Source organism: Etheostoma cragini, chromosome 17 (genome assembly GCF_013103735.1).
Source record: "Etheostoma cragini isolate CJK2018 chromosome 17, CSU_Ecrag_1.0, whole genome shotgun sequence".
Classification (NCBI taxonomy): Eukaryota; Metazoa; Chordata; class Actinopteri; order Perciformes; family Percidae; genus Etheostoma; species Etheostoma cragini.
This window is the reverse complement of record NC_048423.1, coordinates 7467871-7487741: the sequence shown is the minus strand read 5'-3', so window position 1 is coordinate 7487741 and position 19871 is coordinate 7467871. Positions and strand designations below refer to the sequence as shown.

Genomic DNA, 19871 nt, shown 5'->3' with positions numbered 1-19871 from the left:
CCAGTTTTACTTTCAATTATAAGTAAGGCTGATATAGCATCAATTTAACCTCACAACTTATTGTGGCTGTAATACCTTGACGGTATTTTGAAAGTGTCTCTAGTATCTTAAAATTCCAATGTATTACTTATGGTAATTAAAACCAATTTATATCATAAATTAGGTCTGGGCAATATGGAAAAAAATCAAATATCACAATATTTTTTACCAAATACCTCTATATAAATACCGCAACGATATTGTAATGTTTACTATTGGTTCTTTCACAAAGTATATACACAAAACAAAAATTTTGATAAATAATCATCAGTAATGTAGATATAAGTTAAAACAAAAAAAGTGGGTAAAGGCAAATAATAGAGCAGTTACAACAGTCTGGTAAGTTCAGAAAATGACATCACTTTACTGTAATGCAGCCTTCAAAACCAGGAAAAGACACCACTTGCAATATTAGCATATTACAATATGACAATATCCAAAATCTAAGACAATATATAGTCTCATATCACAATATTGATATATTGCCCAGCTCTACCATGAATAATTGAAGGAATGTAACAATGACATTGATAAATTGCAAATAATATCTAGATGCATTGGGGATGGAGAAGGAGAGTCTCACCTCTGCAGCCAGGTGCTCACTGTGGGACAACTTCTCCTGCAGGGCTCGGACAGAGAGACACTGGGCCAGGACAAAGCCACATACAGACAAGTCGGGTGGAACATTCTGGTAGATATAAAAAGACAGTAGAGCATGTATCATTGAGGCAGCTTCATATAAGTCTTTGTCTGTTTATATAGAAAGACCAGGTTTTTTGGTTTCTAACATGATAGTTGAAAGTTTAATTACTATATGTATATCTCTTAGTATTAAACATACAGATACAGTATTTCTGTACATGTCAAACATGCTTTTATATATGTTTTAGTGAATTATTTGCATCATTTTACACATCTTTCTTTTATTATTCCAGATATTACGAGTGATGATCTGTGACATTAACTGACAAATGGACTGCTCTGGCAATAAAGAAAGACTGTAATCAGTGAGTTGGAGCTTTTTACCTTGCGGTTTGAGGTGGGCTCAAGCCTGCAAATTCTGTTGCCAAATCCCTCGGCAGCAAGACAGAGTTTCACATGTTCCTCCTGGGAGGTGAAGGTACTCTGCAAAACCACCTCATCTCCCTGAGAAAAACACACAGCGATGACAGTGGTAAGCACAAACTCTCATGTTGATAAGAGTTACAGATTCCAACATTTTAATACAAAAAATTATTAGAATGTGTGCAAATTAAAGTGAGACATTCAACCATTCTCAGCACTCTTTCTGAAATGTGGGCTCTGAAGCAACATTAAGGCTTAGAGACAGTAAACTCAACATTGAATTTCATATCAACAGAAATATTGAGGGGAGTTTATGATGCCCCAACGGACCGACTCAGTGCTAGCATGAAGTTGGATTCCCGTAAACAAACCTACAAATACCTAAGAAATAAATAACAGAACCCCTGAACAAATTACATGAAAGTATATCGAACCTATAAAGAATGAGTTGTTGTCAACCCTGTAATAAGTGTAAGCATAGAGCCTTGCTTATATATCAGCTAAACATGTTCTAGCCCTACTGTAAATGCAGGCACACTAGATCTCCCTCACCTAAGTTATCTTATCTTCACTTAAAAGCCAAATGCACCACGTCAAAGGAATTAGGCTTTTCACATCTATTTAAGGAACTGCAGAGAGGAACAACAAACAACTGGTCTCCAAACTGCAGCAAGGACTACCAACACCTCTCCATTATATCTCCATATTGGGAAGACACTGCACTGTCTGGTCCCCTTTCCACTCTTCATATCAGCAGTACTCTGCAATCAGTCAAACACACGGCCCAACACTCAGGCACTGCAAGACATTCATGTGTCAAGAGGACTCTGCTCTTCTTCAAGGTACATTTGGCAAGTGAAAAGTCATCATGCCACCAGACTTAATCCAAATGTTAAAAACCTTGGCAATTGAAAAATGTTCATGTTCATTTGGTGGCAACAGACTGTAAAAGTCTTGTTTTCGATAAGAAACTGAAGCTAAGGTCTACATACTACAATCTGTACATTTTAGGGTGTTGTTTTAAAGAGGAGGCGGATCACCTTGCCTCAAACAAAGTCCACCTCCACTAACATCATACAAAAACAAACTTGTATGACATAAAAGATTGACCTACAGGTACAAACGGCAATGGTGCCATTTCATAAATGGCACATATCCAACCAGTTTGGCCATTGTGTTTCTGAAGTCTCTACTAACTATGGGGCAAGATTTTTCAGGAAAATGACTTTGTCCCAATTTGGCTACTTTGTTCAGTAACCATCTGCATCATTGCCTGTGTAAGTACCGGTATGTGTATTTGTCTCATATCCACACCAGACACTCTCCTTGTGACAGGCCCTTATCACAGGAGAGATAGCAAGCTGTAAAAGGACAACTTACAACTAGGAAACAATGATAGCATCTTGCAGTGAGGGTGAAAAAAGCCATTTGTGGTCTTCTTTTACTGTCAGTGACTCTGACTAAGAAAACAATGTGACGGAAATAGCAATTGCGGTGCTGCAAATTTAAAAATGAGATGTTATTGTTACTAATTTATACATTTTATGTTACTTATCATAAATCAGAATTAAAACATTATCAATGTGGTATAAATAACATGCAAATCAGTGATTCTCAACCTAATTTGAACCTTCATCAGCCATTTGGCTGGTGGACAAAACAATTAATTTTACACCTACCAAGATGTAATATTTGCCATTGGCTGTCTAACTTAATAAAACACTAATAGACATGCAGGAAAAACAAATAAAGAAATCTAAAAACAGAGGGTGTGATATTCCTCTTTTTTAAGTCTATGAACTTGGTGACTATCAAAAACGTTCACAAAGAAAACATCCTTCAGTTACTCAGGTTGCATTTAATCTTAAAAAAAAAGGAAACGTTAGCTAGAGTTAACTTCAGTGAACAATGTAACTAGCTAAGTTAGCAAAAATGGGGTTGGACACTTTATTTAGAAGCTAAACCTGAGACACTAACCTTAACATTACACTCCTGAGTCTACTAGCTATAGAAACAAATTGTTAGCTACAGTACCAAATCCGTATGCCCAAATCTGACTGTCGCTGTTAACACAATATACCACGTTTCAAAGAGCTAGGTTAAGTTACTAAATGTTGACACCGCTGGAGCTAGCTAATAATCAAGTACTTTTGACAGCTATGGAGCTTGCTAGGTAAGCTTAGCCAACTCATCCTTTCTGGCTGAAATATTGTACGGATACATTTAAGCAGGTTTAAAAAAAAAAAAGGCTAACTCACCGTTCGTAGAAACTGGAATTCATCGTCGCCATTTCTAGTGTCAGTCATTCTTTGAACAAACTAGCCACATTAGACAGACTAGAGCAACACTGTTGGCACTAAAGGAGAAAGACGAGTAGCTAGAGAAGCAGGAGGGAGAAGGTGCACAGCCGAGGCTGTCAAGGCGGAGCCTGCTGTTAAAAGCCTGGACGTCCCGTGACTCCTACTGCTATTTTGGCGGGAAGTTTTTCAAATGAAGCAAGGTCCAGGCCTGCAGCAGGCCCATCTAAACTTCTCAGTTACCAGATAAATAAGTCTATTCTTGTAGTCTTGGAATTAGATTAAGGCTTATCAAACGTGTGAGGACTTGCTTTCAAAATGGGCACTGGTGGGGGAAGATTTTCTCTGTCTTTTATCTTTTGTAAATAAATTCATGCAACAGTCTAGCATTCAAAACCATGCTTTATAAGCTTCAGCATGAAAAATATATTTAAAGTACCAAAAGTAAAAGTGCTCATTGTGAGGAATTTCCCAATCCAGAAAATAATGTACCATATTTTTGTATAATCTAATTGTATGCATGTGATTAATGTTGTAGATGGTAAATGTGGAGTTAACTAGTGCTGGGAATCCTTGATAATGCATATTTTCTTAGTTGATTTACATTTTTGCATTATTAATCTGAATCTGCACAATAACTTGTTAAAAAATGTCAAATAAATGTAGTAGGCTAGAGTAAAAATAGCCTACAATATTGTCTGTCAACTGGAGAAGTAGTAGCCTTTAGCATGAAAAGGAAATAGTGAAGCAGTCAGTTATTATTTGAAACCTTAGTTTTCATATATGTTGGGTTTTATGCTTCTCAGTAGACAGAGCTCACTATTTATTCAATTTTACACTTTTTCATTTTTAGCTGAACTTCTTGAAAAGTGTTCCAACTGTCTACATTTTCCCCATAATTAGTACAAATTACACAAAAACATGACCAAAATTGATAAAGTTTGTGTTGTACCTTTGCAGAAAGTTGAGAAAAAGGATTATTAGGCTGATCAAAAAATTGTATTTTCACTTATCTTTACAAACTTAAAAATTTACTGTATGAACTGAAAAATGTCTCAAGGGTTTGCTTCACTTTGAATCACTGCACTAATATTTAGGTGCATAACCATTATTTCTGAGAACTGCTTCACATCACTGTTGCATGGAGTTGACCAACTTCTGGCACCTGTGAACAGGTATTCCAGGAAGATTGAACTATGTTCAACAATTCCTCTTCATTACTGGGTTTTGGCTCAAAAACAGCATTTTTGACGTCACCCTACAAGTGTTCTATGGGATTGAGGTCCAGGGATTGGGCTGGCCACTCCCTAACATCAATCTTGTTCATCTGGAATCAAGACTTTGCTCGCTTACTGGTGTGTTTTTGGCTCATTGTCTTGTTGAAAGACCCATTTCAAAGGCATTTCCTCTTCAGCATAAGGCAACATGACTTCTTCAACTATTTTAACTATGTATTGAACCTGATCCATGATCCCTGGTATTCACCACAATGCTTTACTGTCTTCACAGTGTATTGTGGCTTAAATTTCATTGCATGGGGGTCTGCGGCCCCTAGACCCAAAAAGAAAATTGTTGCTCTCATCAGTCCACAGAATTTTGTGCCATTTCTTCTTTGGCCAGTCAATGTGTCCTTTGGCAAATTTCAACCTTGTGAGGGACCAAGCAGTTAAGCAAGAGGAGTCACAAGGGAAGTTCAAAAGTAAGGGTTTTTATTTCTCAAAAATCATTAAAACAAAATGAAGATAAAGTTTTGGGCCATTAAAAGAGATCAAATAAGAAGACGGTAACTTAAGCTTTCAACATAAAAGACTCATAAATACAATTGACCTACTACGAAAGAAACAAAGGGGACTTATATAAATTCGCTGATCAGACAAATTTTGACATACAGGCGGAGACTAACAATACCAATATATAATATATAATATAATAATAGAAATGTGCTTTTACTTAACTCAACAAAAATACTCGATATATTAAAACCGAACCCCCAAAATAGCTAAGAAAAGAATAAAGCTACCCCCCAACATAACAAGCAGTGGTAGTGTCCAATTAGGTCACCTTCCCTATATAGCTACTCCGTCTCCACCCATTTAAGCAAGCAGACATCCTGGATCCTACCTGGATGAGGAATCCAGCACTGGTGAGCTCAAAAACAAATAGTCATACAACAGAATGAGAATCCAAAAATGATGCACACTCCCAAAAAGATACTTCTGTTTGGTCACCTAAATAAAGTATAATGTACAGTATGTGAAATGAACCAAGTGTCCTTTGAGTTATTTGTAACTAAATAAATATTTACAATTGTATAATGTGTATAAAAAAAAATAAAAAAAATAATCCTAATGGAAAATTGCATAAATTAATGAAAAATATAAGTGCATGAGGTTACCACTCCTAAACTGGTTGCGTGGCCATGGCTGTCAACATCCCAAACCTATTCAGGACATGTCTTTTTTTAGCAATGGGGCTTTGCCGGCCCGTCTAGCTGATCATTTTGCTTCATGTAGCCTCCTTCTGATTGTAACAGTACTCACAGGTAACTTTAAGTCTTCTTTTATATTCCTGGAGCAGATCCTTGTTTGAGCCTTTGCCATTTTGGCTATTCTTCGATCCATCGAATGTCGTTGTTTTTCCCCACGTTGTTCAGGCTTTGAATGCCATTTCAAGGTGTTTGAAATTATTTTGGCTGAGCAGCCTGTAATTTTCTGCACTTTGTTTTCCCCTCTCCAATCAACTTTTTAATCAAAGTTCACTGTTCCTATGAGCAATGTCTGGAACAACCCATTTTGCTGAGTTTTTCATTGTGAAATGCACTATAACAAACATGCACAACATTTGCCTTCTTCCTTCCAAATATATGGGCCATAATTGACACCCGTTTCTGCAGAGTTTCAATCACCTCACTAATTGAACCCAGCACCGCTATTATTTTAAAAATGCCCCTTTCAATTGCACAGAATGAGCATCATGCATTTTATGACTGTGGGGTCTGTTGGTTTTCTATGACTCTACAACACTTAGTAAATTATTTGCCATGTAGAAAGATCACTTCTACCAAAAATTGATTTATGAGGTTAGTGATGTTGGACTATTATTTTGAACTCAACAGCGATCAGTGGTGTTTCAGGTAATGTTTCTTTGTTACAGTAAAAGCAAACTTTTTCTTTCAAATGAGATGCATGGCCTTTTTTTTTCTTCTTTTTTTTGAATAAATGAATGTGTTCCAGAGTCTTAGGTTCAGTTTTTGTGAAGTGGACAATGTTCCTGCTCACAGAACATCCCATAACTTGGATTACTTCCACAGTATTTTAACACTTTTGCATGGCCAAGATATTGCCAATTGGTGTAAAATCAAGCACAACAGTGTTTAATTTTTCATTCTTTTTCAATAAGAGCAATACATTATTGTTTTAGCAGAAAGCAATTTGCAGAGTTGGCATCAAGTGTTATGAGCATGTACATAACCAGCCCATTTTAGTTAAATCATTGACACTATGGTTTATTTAAATACTTAATTACATGTAGGAAAGTATGGGCAATTAAGTTTTTCTTCATTTTATGCCAGTAAAACAGCTGAATGATATGGACAAATAAGGAATCAGCGCATATTTCACAGTAGGTCTTAAATTTGTCAAAGGAAAATTGGGAAACAACTTCATCACACACATTAAAGGCATGCAACACAAATATGGCTAAATCTGAAGTTGCTTTATAAGCCAAATATTTGGGCAGGTACAATCAAAAGAAATGCTTACATGTCTCTTGAGGAAGTTGGGGAAAATTGTCACAATGACTTAGGCAGACTTACAAAGTAGAAAAATGTCTATGTAAAACTGCTCTAGCTTATCAAATTAATAAAGTATGTTAGATTACTATAACACGTTTTAAGAAACGTACCCAAAACACAGATGTCACGTGTGCCATACGGTAGCCTCACCCCACGCAATACAGTGGCAAAACTTTCCCCATATGTATAATAAAGCACAAATGCAGACAAGATCATTTCTCTAGCAGCCTATCTCATAGAACACAAAGAAACAAAAGAAAAAAGTAACCTCCAATGCATTTCGAAGTGTTTTGGAGTTTATTGTACTCTACTTTTGAGGCACATGTAAGAATGGATGTTTGTTGCTGCTTGAAACAATGTTTCTTGTAAAAACACTATACTCATGAGTACGGCACATTTATTCATCTGTGTTATCTGCCTTTTTAAACTGCTAAGCAATTGTAGACTTTTGGATTCATGTGGTTTCCCCACTTCTTTTCCTCAGATAGTACTGTATGTTTAAAGCCTTTTGGGGGCTCTTTTTTTTTTACACTGTTTATTGTTGGATGGCAGTGGGTCTAAAATTGCTTTTGCAAACTGCTATTTCCTGTATAGCACCTCAAAATGCCTTATCAGTAGACTGTATTCCCAAAACAAGGCACTGAAGAAACATAAAAACACAACATGACACTGCTCAACAAAACAGGCCTTTTCCACTGACAAACTACAGAAACACCATGATCTGTTGGCATATTACCTAGTGATCTGTATTTTTGATTGAGTAAATTTCTCTTCTAGTTTTACTTTCATCACATAACCTTACTTTCTGCCAGACAAAAGAGTAAATGTGCAATGCCTTGTTTCACACAGTTTGAACATGGTAATTTGTATTTGTTTTGGGGGCAATAGTTATTCAAGAGAACAGGAGAAGAGTACCAAGACAATTGACAATGCTCAGCATGATTATCTAATGTCAGAAAACTACCAAAACCGGGCATGGTCACAAACACATTTAATTTAAAATATTTTATCCAACTTTCGTATGGCTTCCTTAAATTCATCATGACACGAGGGGGTTGTTAGGTACTAATGGCCGGTAGATAAAAGCTATTTCTAGTTGGTTAAAGGTCACTCTCTCCATAGAGGGCCGTGGAGAAGGCAGTGTAGTCCAGAGCTCCTGGTGGTGCTCCATGGCCGGTATAAGGCGGCATCCTCATGATGCAATACTCTGCTTGTTCTGGGGGAAGTTCTCTCCTCAGTTCCTCCACTAGTATGTAGGGCTGTGGAGAGGATATTCACTTCAGACATGTTTCCAGAAACATCATGCCCATTTCCATTTTAAGATCATGAACAAAATTGTAAATCATAGATTAACATGGTATGGCAAATACTTGAAAATAATGACTAGTGTAGATTAGTATTGTCCTAGAAAATCTGCCTGTATGTCAGTAAGCCACACTAACACAAACCTTGTCAGTTGCCAGGATCCGGAAGGATGCCACAACCTGATCGGCAGTGTCCGTGTCAGCAGTCTCTCTGGTCATAAAGTCAATGAAAGACTGGAAGGAGACGTTTCCAGTACCATTGGGGTCCACTAGGATCATTATACGGGCAAACTCCACCTCCCCCTGAGATAGGCATGGGTGGAGAATAAAAAGAGTTTGTACAGTATATGTGTAAAACACTGATAATATTGCAGAATCTACCCACCAACATTTAAAACATCATACCAAGTCATAACCCATAGAGATGAGGCAGGCTCGGAAGTCATCAGTTTCCATTGCTCCATTTTTCTTCTACATTCGAACGCCAAATTTCAGGTTCACCATAAAGAAAGTAAAGAGGTAAAAGTAGAGTCAGGGAGGATTAAAAATCAGAGTGCATTATTTTCAGTACAACATGCTTGCCAATATAGCATCAAGCATAACAGCAATAATGTAAATCCTAAACACATGCAATTTCAAACTTTTTCCAAATCCAACACTGACAAGCTGATTTTTGATTTTTGATTTAATTAAAAAAAGAGAAATTATTTCAACTTCAGGCCCCTAATCTTTCAGCTTGTGATATAATAGAATAAAGATTTCATGATACCTGATTTCTGAGAGCTTCAAAACTCTAGTAATTGTTATCCCACAAATACAGTAATTGCATGCAGACACTACAACTGTGCCTTATTAAAGTTGTATGCAAAGAACCCCCAATGTTCTTATTTGAGACATAAGTACACAGCAATATTTTTTTAAGTTTGTACTTGGCAGGTGTAGTATCCATGCTGTTACTCTGGCATGGTGAGACATAGTCAGCATGTGGAATCCCATAATACAAATTTAATGTAGTTTAATAAATAAAACAGTATACTCGGATAAACCATCAATTCCCTTTCTTAAAAACCATAATTGCGGTCATTGTATTCTTATGAGCCATAACATTCTACGGTATAATAGCAGCTCTTGTTTTTATAGTGCATTATTTGTGATAATCTGTGAGGGCCAAAGTAGTCTTGTTAAATTTTCATTCAACCTCTGCACCAGGAAACGCTTTGGGTCAAACATAAAGTCAGCTGCTGAACACTCTTCCTGCTTTTAGTCAGAACTCATCCTCTTGCACACAAACACCGCTTTTAGGGAGGTATTTTGGGTAACTATCTCTTAATACAGGGTTACCACCACAACCCCGGCTCTGCTTTTGAATCACTCTGATTGCTTTAGATGAGTCACTCAAATCACACAAAAGAGACTCAAGTTTGTGAAATGGTAGAGAGGTATACCCTGTCAAAGTGATTGAAAGAGGATCTGAATTCATTCATCTGCTGCTGGCTGATGCCTTTGGCATCCCGGGTCAAGATCTGAGTCTCAATTTCGTTGATGGTTCGGGCGATGGTTGTGAGAAGCAGTTCCCACCCGACACGGATATGCTGTTGATGTAGTGAAAGAAAACACACCTTGAGCAGTTTACAAAATGTTTAAAAAGTGGATATCTAAATATATGCCTAATATTGTATAATTTCAAGTATCTTATTTAAGATCTTTTGTATGTGTTTGCAAATACTGTACATGCATGCAGTCATGTTTGCCTTTGCTGTGTACCTCCATAGTGTAGTTGGTGTGTTTGTTGTCAAACACCAGGGACTCTTGGATAAGCTGGTGGTCTCCCTCCAACTTGTCGATGTTAGGCTTGTAAGCAACAATGACGTGCTCACATTGCTTCAGCTGGGTCATCTGGTCCTCCAGGGTACCTCCTATCTCCAGGGAGAAGCGCCCAATCTCCTGTTAGAAAAACAAACCAGGTCAACTTCATACATCATATAGTGCTGGTCTAAATATCAGATGGTTTGCTAACTGATACTGCAGAAAGCCATTTATCTGTAGAGCAAATTCTGTCAGGAGATATGTGATTTTCTACATAGCAATAGTTTACTTGAGAACTTTCAGTCAGGATTTAGAAAGCATCACAGCACAGAGACTGCACTGGGGAAAATTACTAATGACCTAACTGACTGTTACGGAGACTGGAACATTTAGATGGCATTAAAAGGAATTGCACTAAGTTGGTTTAAGTCATTTGTATCTGATCAATCTCAATTTGTTAACGATAAATCCTCCAAGTACGCTAAAGTTAGCCATGGCATTCCACAAGGCTCAGTGCTTGGACCCATTCTTTTCTCCTTATATATGCTTCCTCTAGGCAATGTTATTAGGAAACACTCAACTTTCATTGTTATGCGGATAACACTCAATTGTATCAATCAATCAAGCCAGACGAAACCAGTCAGTTAAAGTCCAAGCATGCATTAAAGATATAAAATCCTGGATGACCTACAATTTTCTGATGTTAAACTGAAGTTATTGTGCTGGGCCTTAAACACCTCCAAACTTCATTATCTATGGCTATAGCTACTGTAGATGGTATTGCCCTGGCCTCTAGCACTACTGTCAGCAATCTAGGAGTTATTTTTGATCAGGATATATCCTTTAACGCCCATCTAAAACAAACCTCAAGAACAGCCTTCTTTCATCTTCGTAATAGTGCAAAATTAGGAACATCCTGTCTCAAAACAATGTTGAAAAACTAGTCCATGCATTTGTTAATTTCAGGCTGGACTACTGTAATTTTTTACTATCAGGAAGCTCACATAAGTCCCTTAAGACTCTCCAGCTCATCCAAAATGTTGCAGCGCATGTTCTGACAAGAACTAAGAAAAGAGATAATATTTCTCCTGTATTAGCTTCTCTGCATTGGCTTCCTGTAGAATCTAGGATTCAATTTAAAATCCTTCTCCTGACCTACAAAGCCCTAAATGGTCAAGCACCATCTTATCTTGAAGAGCTCTTAGTGCCTTATTGTCCCACTAGAGCACTACGCTTCCAGAATTCAGAGTTACTTGTGGTGCTAGAGTGTCTAAACGTAGAATGGGAGCCAGAGCAGTCAGTTTTCAGGCTCCTCTACTGAGGAATCCGCTTCTGGTCTGGGTTTGGGTGGCAGACACCGTAACCACATTTAAGAGTAAATCTAAAACTCTCCTCTTTGACAAAGCTTATAGTTAGAGAGTGAGTTGCCGCTGCGTCCGGCTAACCTGCTTCTTGTCACAGTCGTTATATTCATCTACAATATAATAAAATTAGAGAGGCAGGGCAGTATAGCTCAACCAGCCTCCTCTCTTTACCCTGTCTCTCCTCGTTATGCTAGTAGTATAATAGTAGTAGTTGTAACTGCCAGGGGACTTCCTCCCTCCTTTATCTTTCCATTTGTGCGCATCCATGTCCCAGAAATGCTTGTTACTAACCTAGCTCTGGGGAGTCATTCGCGGGAGTCCTGATGTTCTTTTTAGCATGTTTCCTTGGATCAGGGAGGTTCCAGAATCATGGTTGCAGCTGTCGTAATGGTCCTGCTACACTTCCTGCAATATCTTGTTACATCCTACTACGCTCTGCGGTGCAGGGCCCTGTTATGCCATGAACTACTACAAACTACTTGTTTTTAGTCACTGTTCCATTATATTTTCCTTGCCACTGCTGCTTGCTCTGGGGGGAACTACTAGAACTGTTGAGTCATTGTAAATGATGTGGTCTAGACCTTCTCTATCTGTAAAGTGTAACAAGATAACTCTTGTTATGAACTGATACTATAAATAAAACTGAATTGAATATAGCATTTGATTGAGAAATATTTTGTGATAATACTTTGCATTATTTAATTATCTTCATTATCAGGCCAGACCCCACCAGTATACCTTCTTTATGTGGAATACATTTTCATATAATCATCATCCATTTAAGGTCTTTATTTGATTAGATGAGATAACTATCAAATTTTGTATGAAGCCTGTATGTCTAACCTCCATCCTCGTTTGTATCCAGGGTCCAATGAGATTAGCCTGGGCAGCAAACTGTCGTCTCAGCCTTTCATGGGCATGCTGATGTGCCATCTCCTCTTGAAGGGCACCATCTCTCTGAGGAACAAGCATCTTCACCTAGAAAACACACAGATGCACATACATCTTAAATGCAAGACCCTGAAAAGAGATATGTAGGTCTCTAGATTACTCTTCTCAATGTCTTGCATTTGTATCCGCATATAGTTCTAAATCTAAGTCAAACGCAAACTCTGCTCAGATATTCTTTTTCATACGAGATTTTCCAATTTACACAACTACCTAGTAAAATCAGATTTGTCTAAGGGGCCCCACTCATTTTCTGTCTTGGATAACTAGTGTAAATTCTCCTTGTCATACTTGTATACATTGCTATTCTATAAACAAGGGGTAATCAATTCATCCCAAGGCTGGTGCTGACATTAAGGTTAGGAGCAGAATCACACTAAATTTGTGATTTGCCTTATAAAATATCCATGTAATTTTTTATTGTGTTGGGAAAACAAAACAACAGTTAAAAAAAAGTGTTCTATTCAAAATTATAATAAATCATCGGGAGCTAGGCACTAGAACCACAGTTTAAGTGAACTACACTACATGGGCATTGAGACAGTGATGATACCATAGAGAGGTGGTAATAGGGGCAGAACTCACTCTCCAAAGGGAGGGGTATTAGATACATGTCCTTGATAGCCTCATTCCCATTAGGATGAATGAGGAGCTTTCATTCACTTGAATAAATGCGTGGCTTGGCTTTTCATGTTTTAGTATTGTACATCATGAGACATGCACAGAAAGAATGTGGCTCCCACTGTTGTGATGGATTTGTTGTGTTTGTTTGTTTATAATTAACTAAACCTGTGTATATTAGCTTTGAAATTGCCAAAATGTATGCTGAAGAAGAGCATCAAGCCTGAAACGTCCATGTGGCAATATTAAAAAGTCAAATTGCAGAGCTATCCTCATCTTTCCTTTTTTATTATCCACATTAAGGATCCAGCACCCAATCTTCAAGGACTACTCATAATTTGAGCGTGTTATGTCTTATTTCTTCTTGAAAAGGGTCATCAACATTAAACAGAATTATGCTAATATTATGTTTTGGATTCATACTGGGTGGATTCTGAGTTAATCCAGTGATAAAACATAACAGTACTTCTTTACGTAGATGTACTGTAATTATTGCACTCCTTGTTCAATAATTTTTGGTTTTATATAGCCAGAGAGCCACTATCTAAATAATAGTCTGTAAGTGAGTTTTACCTTTTCCCACTTGTTGAGAAGCTCCTCAGTTGTGAGAGTGCTGTATGGGTTGATAATGTTGGCCTTGATCCCATAGCTCTGGGAAATTTTCTGCACCTCATTGTGGATCCCTAAAATGGCCTGTCTCTCTGCATCGGCCTCAGGAAGAGTAGCTTTGAACTGCTCATGAGCTGCGATTAGACTCTGGAATGGGAAAAGTGAAGTCCTGAAATTGTATTCAATATTCCATTTTGTCAAAATGTATAACAAAAAATTATTTTGGGTGTAACAGGTCTACCAACATTACTCACTATATAACATTTACATCCAAACAATCATAAAAAAGTTAGGCGCAGGTTAATCTTAATTGGACTTTTTCAACAGCAGCAATACTGTGAAATAAAAGTAGAATCTCTCAAATAGCGGTAAGTGTGTAAGTCTACGGTGCTGTTAGTAAGCCTACCTGGACCTCTGCAATAGTATGCACTATGAACATGTCTTGCAGATCCTCCATGGCTCCTTCCATCCAGTTGTTGAAAGGAGCCGACCTCTTGGCAAACTCCACAAACAACTGATCAATAGTCTCCAGCAGCTTATCTGTTCGCTGGGAGGATATCAAGATAACACATCTTTTATATTTTTTTAAATCCTAAAAACCCCAACACATCCAAACCTATAGCTCAGCATTAGGCTCTGCCCTGAACTAAGGATGAGTCGTCATCTTCATATCTCACAAATCTCAAACAAACATCCCCTCACCTGTTCTGATGACTAATCCAAGGGTGCATAGCATTGGTATGGCCCTGTTGACCCCCAACTCTGGCTTGGTTGTTCCTGTCTGAATCCCTCCCATCAGCAGCCAGCGGATGGCAGGGAGTGGGAGACGGATAGAAAACAGACCTCTGTCCCTGTCATTCAGACTTAATCCTTGGCCCTTTTCCACAGCCCTCACACATTTGCAGGTCTGGAATGGCCAGCATGGATCAGAGGAAATGGCTTGTGGGCTCTCAGCCAGTCGCTTCCTGGACAGGACTCTTGCATCTATTTCTCCTTGATCCCCTCTACCCTCCCATTTTACCATCCTATTTGGGTCAGGGATTTTAGAACGGATCTAATTATCTCTCCTCTTCAATCAGTTCACTGTTCAGATGTCATTGACAGACAACTAAATATGTTTACATTGACATTTTGATCAAGTTGGTTTTGGATGAAAGTTCATTCTTTTATTGGCGTCTGAGCAACATTAGCACACTCTTGTGGGGACTTACTAATTTATCCTAAGATATGCAAAGAAAAGAAATCCCAAAGTTTTAGGAACTCAAGCTATAATGAAGAAAACACTTTAAGCTTATGACAAAAATGGTAAAGTGGATATCAATGCCTTTAAACTGTTAAGTCATTGATACCAGACTTGAATGCTGCCCTCACCTCCAATGCCTCTCTCCTCTTCTGAGTTAGAGTCCCCAGCTTGTCCCACAAATCACAGATGCTCTGGCAGCGCTGGTTCACAGCAGCTACGTCATGATAGTCCAGCTCACTGGAAAAAATAAAAGCAGAAGCAGCGGTTTTAGTTGTGGAAAAGAGATCAACTATGTGATCATCTCTTCACCGTGGATGTGCCTTTATCTATTTAAAGGAAGCAAAACAAAGCCAGACTCCAGATAGAAAGACTCCGCTTTTGCAAACAATCCAGCGCATGATAAAACAGTATATATATATATATAGCACCGGGGCAACACTGAGGTCTTTATTTTTGAAGTGCATAACTGTAAGCCCACCCAAACAACTTTATGTAGCTACATAGGCAAGTCATGCTTCACACTGTTTAGGGTGAAATACTTTGCACACACCTGCAAGATTTTTGTAGACTTCAGTGTGTGTAAAGTCTATAGCACTAGAGACTTTAAGGCAAGTGAGTCAATACAAATAAAAGCTAATAGAACTTGTGGCTAATAAGGGAATTTGACCTTTAATTTAGTCTATTGTGGGTTCTGGAAAAGCAATATTAGATTGCTTGCTTTCGCCCTACATTAGCTTGACCCGGTCTAAAGTGTAACTGCATCCCTCTTCTTTGGCTGCTGACATGCAGCCAGTATAATATGAAAACCAGACTAAATTAGATTTTTCTTCATAGCCACACTAAGTGGTTTAAGCTACAGTAGCCCAATTTCTCTTTAAATAAAGTTTAAGCCAAATCCTTCCAACGACTATTAAAAGAAAACAAAATACATTAATATTCACTTAGGATTTATTAAGTGTCAAACAGCAGACCGTAATATGTTTTAGAGCATACAAATTCACTTAAAGTAGTTTCCAGCTAAACATTCGATATATTCCTGACACGCTTTAGTCAGTTTGGGAGTTACTGGATTTTAGGCTTCATCCCATTGGTCTCAGCCTTCCTCATTGTTGACTCAGAGTGTATTTTCCAGGAGGAAGTCGGCCAGTCAAGATGTGGTACTGGCTTTGGCCAACTGGTGTCAGCTCTTGTGGAACTAGCTGCAGGTCACCTTCTTGCTATGTGGAAGCAGTCGAAGATACTTGTGGCGTTAGGGCATAGGGAGGCAGTGGCATGAAACCTTGTTCTTCTGTGTCATGTTCTTTATTTCCATGCTCAAGGATTGAAGAATACAGATGCAACTCCCCAGGCTGGAAGCCAAGTTCTGGATATGTAGGAACTGGCAGTTGATAGCGTAGCTCCTCAGTTTCTCTTTCCCATTCCCAATTTCCGGGATCCCCATTTGCTTCATATTGGTCTGGCTCGTTTGCCGAAATGAATGGTGGAGGGGGGAGGCCAATTTCAGGTGTGGCCTGTGAGGCTCTGGATGTGGTGTAGGCCGTCAAAGACTCATGGACGGTACTCCAACCTGGAGCAGCATACCATGAAGTGTCACCAGACATAACTGGAATGGGGCTAGGGCTCCCTGCATAGCTTCCAGGACTAGAAGCCACGCCCTTCTCCATGGATTCAGACTGGAATGGGACAGCAGGGTAACTCACAATAGAAAGAAATGCTGGAGCACCTTGGGATGAGCCATCATGGAAGTCAGGACTCTCCTCCATGTTAGAGAAACTGCCCTCATAAGAATCATGCTGGCTCCAACCTGTGTGAACAAATAGCGTGGTAGAAGTCAAGAAAACCCAAGAAAGTGTGAGATCGATCAACTCAAGTTTGTAAGCATTCAAGTACATTGGGAGTCTCAATGAAGTGATAGTCCTACCTTTTTCAGCAGGAAAACAGACATTTCTGTTTAAAAGTGCAAGGACGATTAACAGACTGTAAAAGAAAACAGCATGGTCAAAAATGTCAGGAAAATAAATGAGCCTTGAATAGAAAAAGAACACACAAACTTAGTTGCTTAACCATCTCATACCTTGTAAGAAACCAAGTTGCCATTTGATTGTCAGCTGAAGTATCTTCCTCTCTGAGCACGGGTTAAATATGAAAGAGGAAGTACTCTGTAGCCAATCCCAGACTGAGAAGGTAATGGTGGACAGGTGTTCATCATTGACTGCTGCTTGAAAATGTCAGCATTCCTGTGAGTGTGTGAACCACACCCTTCACCCATTTAACAACAGGTTCCTAACTAAAGAGGAGAGGCTTGAAGTGATTTTAATGAATACCTTTCCTAGTGGTTCAAAACCATCTCACATGCAGATCACATTTAAGAAACAGTAAATTCATTATGTTTCAAAATGTTTTTTTCTTCTTCTTCTACTCTTTTAAATGTGAGGAAATGCAACAGATGGTTTGGGGACCATTTGACAACAGCCTTTTGAATGAGAGAGCAGTGTTGTGCTCATGCCCTTTGTTGCTTGTTATCCATAAGCTATGCAGACAATCACCCCTGTAAGTTAAACAGTGTCTAAAGCCAAAATGCTATTAAAGTAATATTCACAAAAAAGATACAGAAAAATTGCATTAGTTGATTTTTATATTAGCGCCCCCCCCCCTGTTTTGCAGGAGTAAAAAACGTATCCCTGGGCCACCGTGACACATGATTGCAAACGTCTGCTTTGAGGAGTGCATACTTGAGTTCCTGTGCAATGGCGGCAATCTGCTCCACTCTGTCCTGGTGGGCTGCCAAGTCACTCTCAAAGGCCTCGTGTTTTCGAAGCAATGCTCTGATTTCTATCAGGGTGGCTGTTTCATAGTCCTTCTGGGAGAGGATCAGTTCTTTACCTGAATATCCCACATATGCAAAGAGAGAGAGAAAGGGGGATGAGTTAAGAGAGGGAAAGATGCTTAGTAGGTTAGGTCTAAATGCAGGCCTTATTTGGTCATTGCTGATAAAGAAAATGACCTGATTGCATTGGACAGACTCTAAAACCTACAATCAAATCGGATTAGGAACAAATCTAAAAAAAAAAAAAATGCTGAAATGCTGAAACACTGAAAGCAGCCAATGATGTAGGAATACAGATGCCTATAGATAAACAGGATAAAGAGATAAAAAAGCAAGCATACAGACAGTTAGAGTATAATGCCAAATGTACAACTACAACTGACCGCTGGCCCAGTTCTCATGATTGGTGGCTTTTTGGCGAAATTTTTCAGCCAAGTGGTCCAGCCTCTCCAACCTTCGGATCTCGGTAAGTAGCCATTCCTCGTAGCCTTTCTCTGCTTGCTCCAGCCCCTGCCATGCACTGGTTATGTCCTTAGCACAGTGAAAACCACAGTTAAAACTCATTTAAGATGTTTTCCGATTAGTCCACCCTGGGAAATAAGAAATGTCCGTGATAGATATTATTTGAAGTTGCAAAACAAAGTGTAAAACAAAGCATCCTCTATTACTCCTTGATCCTGTTAAAAATTCTCCTTTAAAGTACTTGTGTGGTTGACACAATCCTAAACACTTATTGGCTGTGGAAGAATTTTGACTTACAGATACCATCTTCCCCTCAGAAGGCATGAAGGCAGGGCGATTGCTGATGCGCAACTTAGTCTGCAGGGTGTTGAAGTTAATTTCCAGCTGGCACTTTTCCTGCACCTTCGGGGGCTTGTGCTGGCGTCTGTAGTCCCTGAAGTCCTCCAGCTTTCGCTGCATCTCCGCCATGGTCTTCTCTGGGGTTCGGTTCTCTAGCCAGGGAGTAGTCCGGCGAATCCACTCAAGCAGCTGGGGATCACAAGGATAATATGGGAATATACAATAAGTTGAGAGGCAAGAAAGCCCCATGTTAAGATAGCAGTATGTCAGGAAGATTGTGTGAATTATTGTTTTTTTTAAGCAGATAGGCCTCAGCTTATCACAGAAATAGGATACACAAGTGAGAGGAAAAAAAGACGTTTTATTTTTACTCTTAACTAGTTTCGAGTAAGGGGCAGAGATCACACTTTAGCGTAATGTAACATACCATTATTCACAAAAGGTCCAAAGTTTAATTTAGCTTTGACAAATCAAAGATACCATTGCACAATGTGTCATCATCATACAAAAGAATATCTTTTAGTTTAATTTCAAATCATGCCTTACCTCACTGGCCAGTCTCTCATACTCCTCCATCAGTTTCTCATTCTCCTGGTTTACACCGAGCACCTTACAGATCCTGTTGGCAGCTGTCTCTGCCTGAGAGCACAGGGCATGAATATAATGTAATTACACCAGCAAAGTAACACAGTAGGCCATGCCCCCTATTGATTGATTCAAATAGTCTAAAAACAAATATCCTTGCTATTCATTTGCTGATCAAAATGACAATGTTAGATTTGTGCACCTGTTTTCAAAATGCATGTGTATAGGGATAGTTAAATCATCTAAAAGTAGAAATTGGTATGGTGTTATGTTCGACCACTATACCTGCTCAGCTCCAGCAAAAGCATGGTAAAAACAGGACACATAGGTCATGATAGCTCGTTCATCAGGCTTGGGGGTGTTGATGATATCTATTGCAGCATGAGGGAGGAATAAAGAAAATAAAAAAGACAAAAATTACTTTTGAAGAATGGAAGGAGACAGAAGCAGCACATCCATTTAAGTCTTCTTCAAGTGTGATTTAGAACTGAAACTGTTATGGTTTGGGGTTTTTGTTGGGGTATTTTTCCTGTTTGGCCTTCCCTGGGTTTTTGTCCCGGCTTTGTCCC

The 19871-nt window shown here is 38.8% G+C and overlaps 3 protein-coding genes across 5 annotated transcripts in view; all 3 read right to left on the bottom strand.

The window, feature by feature from the left end:
- ryr2b (ryanodine receptor 2b (cardiac)) overlaps nucleotides 1–3552 on the bottom strand; it is a 68993-nt gene extending 65441 nt beyond the window's left edge. For all 3 annotated transcript variants that reach the window (XR_004660166.1, XM_034898389.1, XM_034898390.1), the window contains exons 1-3: nucleotides 3363–3552; nucleotides 1066–1185; nucleotides 623–727 (exon numbers count right to left, since the gene is read on the bottom strand). Coding sequence is in view for 2 of the 3 variants with exons in the window: in XM_034898389.1 (XP_034754280.1) it covers nucleotides 623–727; nucleotides 1066–1185; nucleotides 3363–3410 (273 nt within the window). In the remaining variant the exon portion in view is untranslated. The remainder of the gene's footprint in view (nucleotides 1–622; nucleotides 728–1065; nucleotides 1186–3362) is intronic.
- Nucleotides 3553–7954: 4402 nt separating this feature from the next.
- The window catches only part of actn2b (actinin, alpha 2b), a 20241-nt gene continuing 8324 nt past the window's right edge, over nucleotides 7955–19871 (bottom strand). The window contains exons 8-21 of the mRNA XM_034898487.1: nucleotides 19588–19673; nucleotides 19264–19356; nucleotides 18676–18906; nucleotides 18300–18447; nucleotides 17822–17972; nucleotides 15218–15326; nucleotides 14253–14393; nucleotides 13811–13993; nucleotides 12512–12646; nucleotides 10263–10442; nucleotides 9944–10090; nucleotides 8904–8969; nucleotides 8643–8801; nucleotides 7955–8453 (exon numbers count right to left, since the gene is read on the bottom strand). Of these exons, the coding sequence (XP_034754378.1) occupies nucleotides 8295–8453; nucleotides 8643–8801; nucleotides 8904–8969; nucleotides 9944–10090; nucleotides 10263–10442; nucleotides 12512–12646; nucleotides 13811–13993; nucleotides 14253–14393; nucleotides 15218–15326; nucleotides 17822–17972; nucleotides 18300–18447; nucleotides 18676–18906; nucleotides 19264–19356; nucleotides 19588–19673 (1988 nt within the window). The 3' untranslated portion in view covers nucleotides 7955–8294. The remainder of the gene's footprint in view (nucleotides 8454–8642; nucleotides 8802–8903; nucleotides 8970–9943; nucleotides 10091–10262; nucleotides 10443–12511; nucleotides 12647–13810; nucleotides 13994–14252; nucleotides 14394–15217; nucleotides 15327–17821; nucleotides 17973–18299; nucleotides 18448–18675; nucleotides 18907–19263; nucleotides 19357–19587; nucleotides 19674–19871) is intronic.
- Nucleotides 16099–17410, bottom strand: LOC117960546. The gene is made up of 3 exons (XM_034898488.1): nucleotides 17164–17410; nucleotides 17011–17066; nucleotides 16099–16893 (listed from the first exon to the last, which is right to left on the bottom strand). The coding sequence occupies exons 1-3, from the start codon at nucleotides 17184–17186 to the stop codon at nucleotides 16307–16309; spliced, it is 666 nt and encodes a 221-aa protein (XP_034754379.1). The 5' UTR covers nucleotides 17187–17410; the 3' UTR covers nucleotides 16099–16306.

Bases quoted from the DNA above. Each gene is read 5' to 3' on its own strand.
- LOC117960546 (XM_034898488.1), bottom strand. From the start codon at position 17,186: ATGGCAACTTGGTTTCTTACAAG. The intron at 17,067-17,163 runs GTATGAGATGGT...TTTCTTTTACAG, and splicing joins GCAACTTGGTTTCTTACAAG to TCTGTTAATCGTCCTTGCAC. The intron at 16,894-17,010 runs GTAGGACTATCA...TTGTTCACACAG, and splicing joins CTGTTTTCCTGCTGAAAAAG to GTTGGAGCCAGCATGATTCT.